Source organism: Phoenix dactylifera, chromosome 16 (assembly GCF_051530095.1).
Source record: "Phoenix dactylifera cultivar Ajwa chromosome 16, Ajwa_hap1_PhDact_Kaust_v1.1, whole genome shotgun sequence".
NCBI classification, from domain to species: Eukaryota; Viridiplantae; Streptophyta; class Magnoliopsida; order Arecales; family Arecaceae; genus Phoenix; species Phoenix dactylifera.
The window spans coordinates 2,455,812-2,468,017 of NC_143205.1; the positions used below are offsets into that span (position 1 = coordinate 2,455,812).

At 34.7% G+C, this 12,206-nt stretch overlaps 1 protein-coding gene across 4 annotated transcripts in view; it reads left to right on the plus strand.

Moving 5' to 3' along the window:
- LOC103710636 (calcineurin B subunit-like protein) overlaps positions 1-12,206 on the plus strand; it is a 30,723-nt gene that overhangs the window by 5,924 nt on the left and 12,593 nt on the right. For 3 of the 4 annotated variants that reach the window (XR_015974058.2, XR_005507100.3, XM_008796452.5), the window contains exons 4-8: positions 1,644-1,807; positions 1,888-1,951; positions 6,226-6,291; positions 6,621-6,716; positions 11,296-11,346. Coding sequence is in view for 2 of the 4 variants with exons in the window: in XM_008796452.5 (XP_008794674.2) it covers positions 1,644-1,807; positions 1,888-1,951; positions 6,226-6,291; positions 6,621-6,716; positions 11,296-11,346 (441 nt within the window). In the remaining 2 variants the exon portion in view is untranslated. The remainder of the gene's footprint in view (positions 1-1,643; positions 1,808-1,887; positions 1,952-6,225; positions 6,292-6,620; positions 6,717-11,295; positions 11,347-12,206) is intronic. The other variant, XM_088712615.2, reaches the window with a different exon arrangement.

Genomic DNA, 12,206 nt, shown 5'->3' on the forward strand with positions numbered 1-12,206 from the left:
GTTTTTGAATTATCGTACAACCACCTAGAAATGTTATCAACATGCTAGATAGCTACTTTGACCAAATGATAATGGAGACTGGTTGATCACTAGATCCTATTTATTACATAGGATTCTATCAAAACTTTAATATGATTTGTTCATCTTTACATGAAAGATGAAGGAAGATTTTGATGAACGATGACTACAAAACACAATATTTATGGGTTTAGGTGTTGTTGAGCTTTTTGCATATGAAAAATGAGGTGAACATAGACCATCTGGGAGAACATATGCCCAACAGATTGTAGCCAAATAAAAGAAAGAAATTAATTCCCTTTGATGTCATTAAATGTCATTTCCAACTTTTGTTAAGGAGAAAATCCTTTTAGAACCAGGTTACCTCGTCAATTGTAACACCTACATTTTGAGGCTTGTGACCAATGGCAAATCCAAAAGGGGGCCAGCAAGGGCCGCAACCCCTAGGAAATTTAAAACTCCTTACACATAGACTTGGCCATGGGTTAGGCTGGGCTCCAGCCAGGCTTTGCTCAAAAGTCAACACAATTTACTTAGGTTTGGGCTTGGCCCAGCCCAGTCTGACCCGGCTAGGCTTTTAGGTCCTACCTTCTAGGCACAAGCTCAGCCCTTACTTGGGCTTTGGGCTTCGGGTCGGGCCTCAAGCTTCATGAATTTTTTAAATTTGAAAAAAATACCAGAAATACTTAAAAATAATTTTAAAATGTTAAATATGAACAAAATTAAATATTGCCAACTACCTCCAATATGTCTATCAAAAAATTAAGTACAAATACATCAAACATAAAGAAATAAAAGGAAAACAAAAATTTTTGGATTGGGCCACCTTACATTTTTTTGTTATATCTAGCAAATGTTATAGAAAAAATTTGCAACGATTTCTTTTAGTCTTTGATGACTTGTTTTGGATGAACATATTTTTTTAGCTTATGAATATGGGGGAAGTAAATTTGCATTTCTAGACCATCTTTAGGTTAGACTTTATTTCATGCCATCTTGAATAGCTGACGAGAAACAAAAAATGGAAGATTGGCATGCCTATGTTTTGGTTCTAACTAGTGTTCCTGTACTTGGTGTGCATACTTGTATAGCAAAGTTGAAATGTGACTATATGACGATCAGTTGATGTCATTGCTTTGTTTTATTCTGTGAATATTTAGTTATGTGAGTTACACAAGTATATCTTGTTACTTTAATTTTTGATCAATTGTGTTGTCCTCTTTCTTCCCTTTGCAGCTTAGATTTGTTAGTGTTAGTCATAACTAGGGTATAGTTGTAGTGTCAACAGTCCAAAATTTGCCGTACCGTCAGTACCGTACCATACTGGACATACCATACCATACTAGTATCGAACCGATATGCTATTCCATGCCGTACCGATACTTAGCATGCCGAGCTGTACCATTTCGATATTGTAGTAGGATGGTACTGGTACGGGGTCTGGTACTGAGACGGCGAACCTCGGTCAACACTATGTGAAATGCTATTTTTCAATTATTTCAATTGGGAGAGAGCAAAACTTGCTTTTCTAACTAAGTGTATAGAACAAGACTTCTTTTAATAAAATGTCTCCCTGTATATTAGCTATTTGATACAGAAACATGTTTTCTAGGACTTGAATTCAGAGAAAGGCTTCATGCAATGGTTTTCCACATGTTTTACTGTTTCCTGAGGGAACCACTACAAATGGGAGGTCTCTTATTTCATTTCAACTTGGTGCATTCATTCATGGCTTCCCACTTCAACCTGTGGTTGTGCGTTTTCCCCATGTACATTTTGACCAGTCATGGTAAGTGTTTTTTTTTTTACATGAGATATGTTTCTTATTGATGCCTTCTGTCATAATACATTTGATGGCATCTAATTCAGGGGGAATATTTCGTTGATGAAGCTCTTCTTCAGAATGTTCACTCAGTTTCACAATTTCATGGAGGTGCCTCTACAATTACTTTAAAGTTTAAATCCACTTTTTTTAGGTTTGGGTGAAAATGCCTACTTTATCTTAAAAAACTCATATATTTTATTATACCCAAAAATTGTCATGACACAAAGGCCTAGTAAGAAAATCTTAGATCTTAATATCCAAAATTTCTTCATCTGATATGATACTAATTAGCTCAGAATGCTTCAATACTCATACATGCTTTACTCTTTTCAAATCTTAAACTCCATGTTCTATTTATTTACAATATGAATGACTACTATATAGAATATACATTTATCAATGGTTGTAATTGAAGTAATGCTAATGCACTGTTAGGATGTCATATTAGCTTAAAATACACAATAACCAAATGCATACATATACCCACCTTTTTTTTATTATAGGAGACCATGTAGAGGTTTAACATATGTTTTAGTTAACGATGGAACTCCTAATTGGGTTAGAAAGAAGTTTAAATTATCAAATTGTTTCAGCATGTAATGGCATGCATCATGTGCTGTGCCAGCCCCTGGTCCGCACCAATGAAACTTAAATTCTTGATCACAGGTAGAATCATGACTGCGGAGAAAAGGGCTTTCTACTGCCATTGTAGTAGTCACAAAATTAAGGTAGAAGCAAATGTCTAGGTCTTCAGGTTTACTGGTATCCAAGGATTTCTTGCTAACTTTTAAATCTTTAGTTTACTTTCTTCAGGTTAGAAGCAATCTTGCCGTCTGAATGGCACAAGAAGGGAGAAAAAGAAGCTATCACAATATTCAAAGCAACAAAATAGTCAACTTAGGCTTCAGTCTATGCATAACCCTATTGATAGCACCGGATGCACAAATTTACTGGAAAGAATTACTTTAAGCTACTAATTTTCATGTCAAACCAGGCCCAACTCAAAGGCTTGCCCTAGTAGCAATGATGCTAAATTCTCTTGAAGATTCTCAAACGTCAATCACTCTTAGGATTTTCAAAACATTGCGGCGTATCATGTTTTCATAATACATACTAGTTGAGAGGCCATGGCCTACTATTATTTCATGTATAGGACTATCTCACCGAGTCTTGAAGTATTGCATTACCATGATCCATGCAACATGTGGTTCTCTTAACAGTTTTAGATATCTATGATCATCTTCTATAACTCACATTGAAGGCTTTGGAAACTTATAGTTTGTGATTGTCCTCATTTAATCTTTACCAATTGATTTGATTGTTATATTCTCCCCAAACTAAACTTTGACAATTTGATCATTGGTAATTTCCAAATAAATTGAAGCTTGATTCAAGGTTTCTTCACATTTTTGAGAGAAAGTTAATCCCAAACAGTAATTTGATCTTCTTTGCGAAGCCTATGAGGTCTTGTGTGGATGTGTGTTTAGTCCTACATTGGTTGTGTGCTAAGAAGATCTTGGGCCCTTATATAGGGCTAAGAAATCTAAAATAATACCTTGTGGCTAGCTTTTTTGGGGGAGGTCCCGAGTCATTTCAAGTGGTATCATAGTAGACCCAACCCATGGCCCAATGTAGACCAGGGGACATTGCAGTGGGACTCTTTTGTGCTGATCACGGGCTGATCGTAGTGTTTGTGATCAAATTTGATTAGATTTGGACCCTTATTATGGCAAAGATACTAGGGCTTAAGCATGGGAGTATATATAGGCCTGTGTAGGCATGCGTTTAATCCCATATTGGTTTTGTACTGGGGAGATTTTGGATACTTATACAGGGACAAGGGGGCCAAGGAACCCAAATAACGCCTTTAAGATACCCTTCTTGGGTGAGGTCCCAGGTTGTCATAAAGTTTTTTTTGTTTGATTTATACTTGAGAGCACTATTTGTATATCATTCTTTGTTATAGTAGCTTCAAAACCTGGTACTTTAAAGGTTGGGTGAAGGTTTTGCAACCCCACTATGTGTTTTGTGGTTTGGCACCTGTTGGTGTCTGATTTTCTTGACATGATCACAACTGTTCATATTTGATTTGACCTGGATTATCTCTAATTTTTCTAGAAAGTGAAACAAATACCCTTATCTTTTCTATTTTTTCTCAAATGCTTGAAATGGACAGGTTCTTTAAGGGCATGTGTAGGTGCCACATGCGTAAAAGCTGTACAGAAATTTTATTGTACAGCAAAAAGCATAGAACATTCTGTGAGACAAATTCTTAGGCTTTAAAAAGAGCAAACAAGCAATGCTTCAGCAGTCTCAGACTATTTAGTTTGTTTCATTAGGAATGCTGAGATCAAAACTATTGGTTAAGTGTTTTTTGTTTAGGGTAGTTTTAGGTGATTTTAACTTGTTTTCTAAACTTTTCAGCTTCAGTTGATACCCTTGTGTGTCGAACAAAATGGACAATCTAAAATGTTTTATTTGGGAGAAAAATGAAATCATGGCCTTAAATGTCTTAATGTGAACATCAAGCAGATCAAAATGCTGCTCGGGTAAGTGGTAAAACAGAAAGGATGGGTTTACGAATGAGTATTTTAAATGTGTGGGTTACCATTGTTTGAGACAAAGGTGGAGATTGGATAACTAACTGAGATGATATGGAAATGTGCAATGAAGATCCAATGAAGCTCTCATGGGGAGAGTGCCTTATTTGTATATATGTGTATGTTTGTATGTTGTTTATATGTTTAGTCTAGGATGCATTCCATTGCATTTTGCCCAGAATGCTTCCTAGTGGAAATGAATGATGCAGCTCTCAGAATGAAAATCAGCAATGTTGGTCATGATCTATTGTGTATAAAATGCCTAGACTAAACCTAGAGACTAAAAATCAATTTTCTTAGAGGTTTCTTGCCTATGCATCAAGCAAGCACAAAATGAACGCCAGCAACATAGCTATTAAACTAAGGTATGTTACATCCTATATAATTTGCATATCTAATGTTGATCTTGATCTAAATATTTCAGAACATTATACTAATCAAATTTTAGCTGATCTGGATGCTTCTAGATTATGATCAAATGATGATATGTACCATTAGAATGATTCAATTTTCATTGGTTTGATGCATGGCAAAAGATCTCAAAACTGCATGTTTTTTTTGTTTCTGTGCATTTTATACAACATAGATCATGTTCAATAATGTCGATTTTCATTTTGAAATGTTAATCATTGATTTCCACTACGAAACATTCGGAGCCAAATGCACTCAAGTGCATCCATTTATATACACATACACACATACATATTGCTTTGCTTGAACTTGGGTTATACTGAAGGGTCACGATATATGATAGAGACATAAAATGGTATGGGGTTCGAGTTTGTGAAAATATGAAGAAATCATGTTGCGATGACGCTTGTTGGTTATGATTGTGGTTTTGACATAACCAACATTAATTGTATATTTACGAAATCAAAATCTTTGGTAGATAAATGTTTGCACATTTGTTTGGAAGTTAAGGTGAAAATGCTAAATAAGTTCCTGAGCTAGATACAATCATCATTGTCTACAGATGTTTGCAAGGGCAGGGAATTAATAATACGTAGCATTTTCTACAAATAACACAACCTTCCTGCTTAGAAATAGATGTATTGGATGTGTTAGTTAAACTTGAAGCTAAGAACAGAGAGAACTTCATCCCCTAGTAGCCCTAATTGACACACATGTTGGGTAACTGAGGCAGGGGAGCTCTGTGGCCTATATTTCTGTGTCATGAAAAAGGTTACAAGAAAATTATTCTGTTCCAGATTAATTTAGAAAAGGGTAAACAAATGGTTAATATTTGCTGGTGTAAGTTGTCCCCTGTGTTAAATATGCATTAAAAATAGTATTCTGTGGTTATGATTTGATTATGCGTATTGATTCTTCTTGGTTCCATGGTTAGGTTTTTACTATCTAGAATTCTAGATGGTTTGATGCCAAATTATGATCAGCTTGGCTGTTATTCTGCTATCAGTGCTGCTCTGTCAGATTATTAATGTGTTTTATCTAGAAACTCTTCCTTCTAAAGTTGAAACTTTTCAGCGCTTCACATATAGGTGCTTCTATTCCTGCGATTTTAAATTTTAATTCAGCCACTACTCTGTAACTACCATTTGATATATATGAAAGAGCAATTGTAAATGCAATTGTCCTGAAAATAGTTTAATGTTATACACATCTAGATGCACACTTATATGTGAATATAGTCAACTATGTCATTCCAAATAAGTCTACATGTTGTCATGAATAGAGTTTAACGCTTTCAGATTCTTAAACTCAAGTGAGATGCTTAATTGGAAACTTTTGGTAGTTAAGAAATCTATTTCTCTGATTTGACAGGTGGAATACCTCCCCATCATTGCCCCACTTGAGAAACAACAAAATGCTGTTCATTTTGCTGAGCGGGTGAGTAGGTGTAGTGAACATTTGCTACTTTTGTTTTTTAATCGACTGGAAGTGTCGTGTTTTAAAACTTTTTGAATGCTAGGCTCTGACACAAAAATGATTACATATGTTAACCGATCTTTAGTTGGGAGAGTTCTCAATGTGTCATTTGATAAATAAACTGCCTTATGAGATCACTTCATTGTTGTGAGTCAATATTGCATAAGGCGTCACTATGGATAATTATTTCTCTGTTTATGGAGCTATGCTGTTTAGATAATGGTAATCAGCTTGACAAGCTGAAAGGAAAAGCTGACATACATCTTTGCGGTCATTATTTAAATTTGCAGACTGGCTATGCTATGGCGAGCGCACTTAATGTTGTACAAACATCTCATTCTTATGGTGATCTAATGCTTATGACAAAGGCATTGGAGCTAGCAAAGGTGAAAAACATTTGCTTATCTTGCAAGATAACTTCCAATTCGTTACTTCTATATCTTTATTCCGTACAAATTGTGGTTACTTTTAGGTTACCCTATAGTGTAAATATTTTTTTTTGTTGCTAAATTGAATTAATTTGGATTATAACATCAATAAAATTCTAAACGAGAGGCTGTTGTTATGTTAGTAACACACCATTTATTTCAATTGTTTGATATAGAGAATCCAGTTAGCTTTTTCTCTAGTTATCATCCAGTTGCTGCTTGTTTTGTGAATTGTGGCCTGTCATTTTATGCAGATATTAAAAGGTATTCATCAGTTACTCCTTCAATCACTGGATCTGTCATGCAATGCAGTGAACATGGTTTACACATTAAAAAAATATCAAAATAAAGAGCTATTATGACCTAAGGGTTCTGAGAAAAGTATGCTGTCTCAATACTAGGCTCTGTACCAGAGCCATCCTATTATTATATCGGTACGTTGAGTATGGAGGCTGGTTCGGCGTAACGAGTGTCAATACGCCTCCGTAGCGTGTATTGGTACCGAACCGGTATAGTACGTTATGCCTTGTACTGCTTGGTTCGGTAAAGTATGGCATATCTGAATTCTGGGAAATCCAAATGCATTGTGAACTTGCTTTTATTTAGTTTTTCATAATTCCTATCTTACAGCTGATTCAGAGCTAGTCAGTAACTTGTGCAGCAATTTTTGATCAATGTATAATACCATATTATCAATTCACATTAGCTTTACTAGTATGTTAAGGATCTCTAGTTGACTGCAAAGATGTTAAATGGTCTGTATTTACATAACTTCTTGACAGGGGCAAACCAATTTTTGTTTTGACTGGAGGACCACGGTTAACTGATTGATAAATCCTTGCTCCAGTCTTGAGAAGTCAGGTCTGAGTTTCAAAGAAGTTTTGAGTCAGGTTGTCTGCAACATCTCCGTTCAACTTTTAAACAACCATATTTCATGTGCCAGAAAAGGAACATTTTTTTATTATTAAAAAAGGAACATGGTTAAGAGGTGAAAATGGAACAAATTTTATACTTTTATTTATGTATACATTCTTTTAGTAGCATACCTAGGCCGAACTAAAACTAACCATGGATGCAATGTGCATGTGGTGGAAGAAGCAAATGTAGAGTACCGTTTCATGATTTAAAACTTGCAAATAAGGTGTCGTTTGGCGTCACTTTCATTTTTATTATTTTTAAAAATAAAAAAATATTTTAATTTTATTTCTGATTTTTTAAAAATATAAATATGTTGGTATAGTCAATTATTTTTAGAAACATAAATATGATGATGGTGGCCAAGGCAGTGGTGGTGGTGGAGATTGTAGATGTACTAGATGATGGTGGTGGTGTGATATAGACCATCATGTCAACGGCGGTGTGGCAGAGGTGGTGGGGGTGGCAGTAGTTATGGCAATGGTTGTGGTGGTGGTAGTAATGGTGATAGTGGAGATGACAGCAGCGGTTGCAATGGCGGTGATGGAAATGACAGTGGTGATGGTGGCTTCATTGGTGGTGGTGGACTATGGCAACGGTGGTGGTGGAAATCTTGATGGCGATGGTGGTGGTGACGGTGATGGTGGAGGTGGTGTCAGTTGTGGTGGTAAAAGAGTAGTTTCTTGTTTTTGAAAAAAGTGAAATTGAGAATTTTTTACTTTTATTTTTTTATTTTTTATAAATAATAAAATAATTTTTGAAAAATAAACAATAAAAGAAAAAAAATACCAAACATGTTTTTTGCTTTGGTTTTTGTCATTTTGTTTTCAAAAAATAAAAAAAGTGATGCCAAACTGGCTTGTGTGGTTTCCTATAAATGCCTCGAGGCATTTTTTGCTTGATACTTGCGAAAATGCGGGTGTTCTTATATCCTTCATGAAGTGACAACCACAATTCCTGACCAGGTTTTAGATTACCTGAGGGTGATTATCACAAATCTCAAAATGGGCATGCTTGGATGATTGAAAGATAGAGATAAGAATATTATTGCAGTGCAAAATGTAATGATTGTTCTTGTGAGAATGATGAATGACAAGTCACTTCCCAACAAAAAAGATTGACTTTTATGTGCTTTCCGGAAACTTTTGATCACTTAAATAAAACACATGTTGCTTATTAGGTAGGTATTTCAAACTTAGTTATAAATATTACTATTTTTCTGATTGTTTGTCACTAGAGTCTTGCACATGGGATGCAACTATACCTTAATTGCACTTTTATTAAAATACAGATAGATGAGAAAACTTTCTATTTTAAATTTAATATATATTTTTAATATCATTTATTCAAATGTTTAAGATGAGTCTTAATAAGAAAACGTTTAGATATATAACAGTTCTTAAAAAAAGAAACTTAGGAAAGTTGAAAAACTTTTTTCAATACAATTTTAACCTTTCTAAAAGCTTGAGCAAGAGACTATCTATGGAAAGATACCAGAGAAATAAGAAAATATATGTTCCATGCAATGTCCGCTGAACTGATACCGGGACTTGAACCAATCGGCGAACAGTTTGGTATCATGTGTACCGTACTGACACACGGTACATCTGGGTGATTGGTACCATACTGACACATGATATATCTGGGTGTGCCGGTTCACCGTACCGACACATGGTACATCTAGGCATGCCGGTTCCGAATTGGCACACCCATTTTTTTAAAAAACTTTTTATGTTTGATTTATTGGTAATCAATTTTTTTACACTTTTTCAATGATTTTAAGTATAATTTGATGTTTCTTAATATTTTTATGATCCCGGTATAACCTAAATGATGCATCTTATTTTTTTAAAGTGATACAAAATATAAAATGATTAGTGAGATGTTGCATACTAGAATAAGCAAATGTTGGCAGTATATGTATATCATACTAAACCATGCCAACACTTGGCACGTATCTTCATGAAAAGACAGGTTTGTCAAAATGATCACTATTGACATTCTAAGATGCACTGTTTGATTAAATCATTTTAAGCAAAATTGTCTTATATACTAGAATATAGCAAAAGTTTAATCAAGTGAATGTAGTTTTAAACTAATTTGCAGTAGTTTATAAGCATAATTTTTCCTAAATATCTATTTGGCTGTCTTAGTAAGTATATTACATGGTTTCAAGTAATTTGTCAGGAAAAATATTATAAAATTGTTTTGACGCATCAGCAATATGATTAAGCTCAAAATTTTTATAGAAATTATAAGAAATATGGAACCTTGCCTACAAGGTTACAACACGCTGTAGATGTTGTCCATGTTGTTGGTATTGTGAGATTCTTATATACTTCTAGTAATGCAAGAAATAGCGTTGAGTTAATTTCTAATCTTTGTTCTAGTGTAGAACATGATTTTTTCTTTCATCATCATGTTCCTTATCTGTATATCACTTCTTCAATTTGAAAAGAAAGGAAGAAAATAAAAGCCATAAAAAGGTGAAAAGAGAATATTTTCAAACTGTCTTAAATGGAAATAATAATGTTCAGCATGGGTTGGCATGATACAGACCCAAGCCAATACACTATATATTGTTTGTATTGATGCATATTATTTTAATCCATGCTTGTTTATAGGCTGGCACTACTAAATACAAAGGTAGAATACCTCTAGATTGGACTGATGGCTTGCTGGCATGGTATATTTCATCAACATGATCCAGTAGAAATGGAAATTATAAGACTTATTCGTAAGCTGCACCAGTATTTGATGTTTTCGACCAAAAACCATGTGGACATTGTGGTTGTGATGATTTGAACTGCAATCTACGCAGCATTTGCCCATTTTCTCACCCAGCAAATTCTATTTTATTCTCTACAATTACAATATATCATCAACCAAATTTTTGATTAGTGTGAACTTACATGTGGTTATGGTGGAAGGCCACCCAAGCGTATATGTCATTACTATCACCTCAAACACTGCTCACATATTTCTTCTCCCTCATACATGGATTTTATATAAGCATTCAGTCACATCTTTCTTTTTGGGTCTAGCATATCTCTATCCTATAGCTGAAGAAAGTTTTGCATTAATACATATCTAATATGCATGCAATTCTCTGTGAACCATCGGACTACTTTGGGCCCTTTGAAAAGTCCATTATGATGGTAACATAATTCTCAAGTCCATGCATGTCCGTTTTAATATATATTTTGTGTTGTGCAACCAGCATCTTTGCCAAGTGGTCTTCTTCCCAAGGGCACTTGGTTGTTGCACATAAACACTAGGAAAATTTTTGATTTATAGGTTTCATATCCTTCATAACTTGACCAATAAAGAAGAAATTATAACCTTTTTAAGACATTTGACATATATCTCCATACAAATGAGAATCTAATCATGATTTTGGCAAAGGTGTTTTTCATAAAACCTTTGAGGAACTTGAATATCTATATAAACCCTGCACTAGTAATTTTAATTTCAAATTTCTAAGGACTCCATCATATTATTCAAGATCAATGCTATTAATTAATCATGCTCCAGTCATTTTGAGCTTGATCAAATTGATAATTATAGATGCTATTTATTTGTTATCACTCTTTCCTTAATTTTTCTTGATCTTCCTGTGCAGGACAAATGCTCAACATCAAATTATATGGTAGAAATGGCATGGGTCGAGAGCGTGAGTGTTCAATCCCCGAAATTGATATCTATATGCTTCCATGTCATCAAGATTTAAGTGCCGATGCTAGTAGGAGTCCAGGCCACTAGCTGGCATGTGCTTTGCCATTTCCTAACAGCACACTTGTTGCACTAAGTGAAATAAGAGATTGGAAACTTAATATTTTTTTAAAATTAGAATATTTGAAAAAATAAATAGCTGTAAAATGTCAACTTGTGTGAAGCCTTGAAACTAGCTTAGTAAAGTATGTGCCTAGTGCCATAACTGGCTTGGCATTATACATGTAGGGCAGCAAAGATACCATGCTAAGCCACTTTTAGATGGCACTTGAAACCTTTCACATCATTTATTCATAATAAGTATCACCCTAGTCTAAATATTTTGTGGAATTATATATGGGATCATTTACCTTATAGAAAGCTATTTATTTTGACTATTGTCCTAATGACATCACCCAATTATGGTCCCAATAATTCAGGGTCTTGGGAGGGGCAAACTGGGGATAGATCTAAGCTTCGGTATTTTTTTTTGCACCCTGCACCTGTCAACACAAGCCCTTTTCCATCCCACCAGGCAATGGCCCCTGTTCTGACCTATTTACCTAATACTAAGAAAACTTTTGGTTATCAATTTTATTTTATATTTTTAGCTAGAGTATGGATTCGAATCATCACAGAGTGGATAACAAAGTTTTCATTGGACCCAATCACTATTCAGCTGGACTTCATGATCTGCGCCGGAAATGTTAGTGGTTCTGATAATTGGTGCACTGAAACACAAATCATACTCCACCAAGGAGCTTGATGTGTTTCATTTATCAATGCTGAATCTTAACTTTTCTTTCCATTTCCCAATGGAGC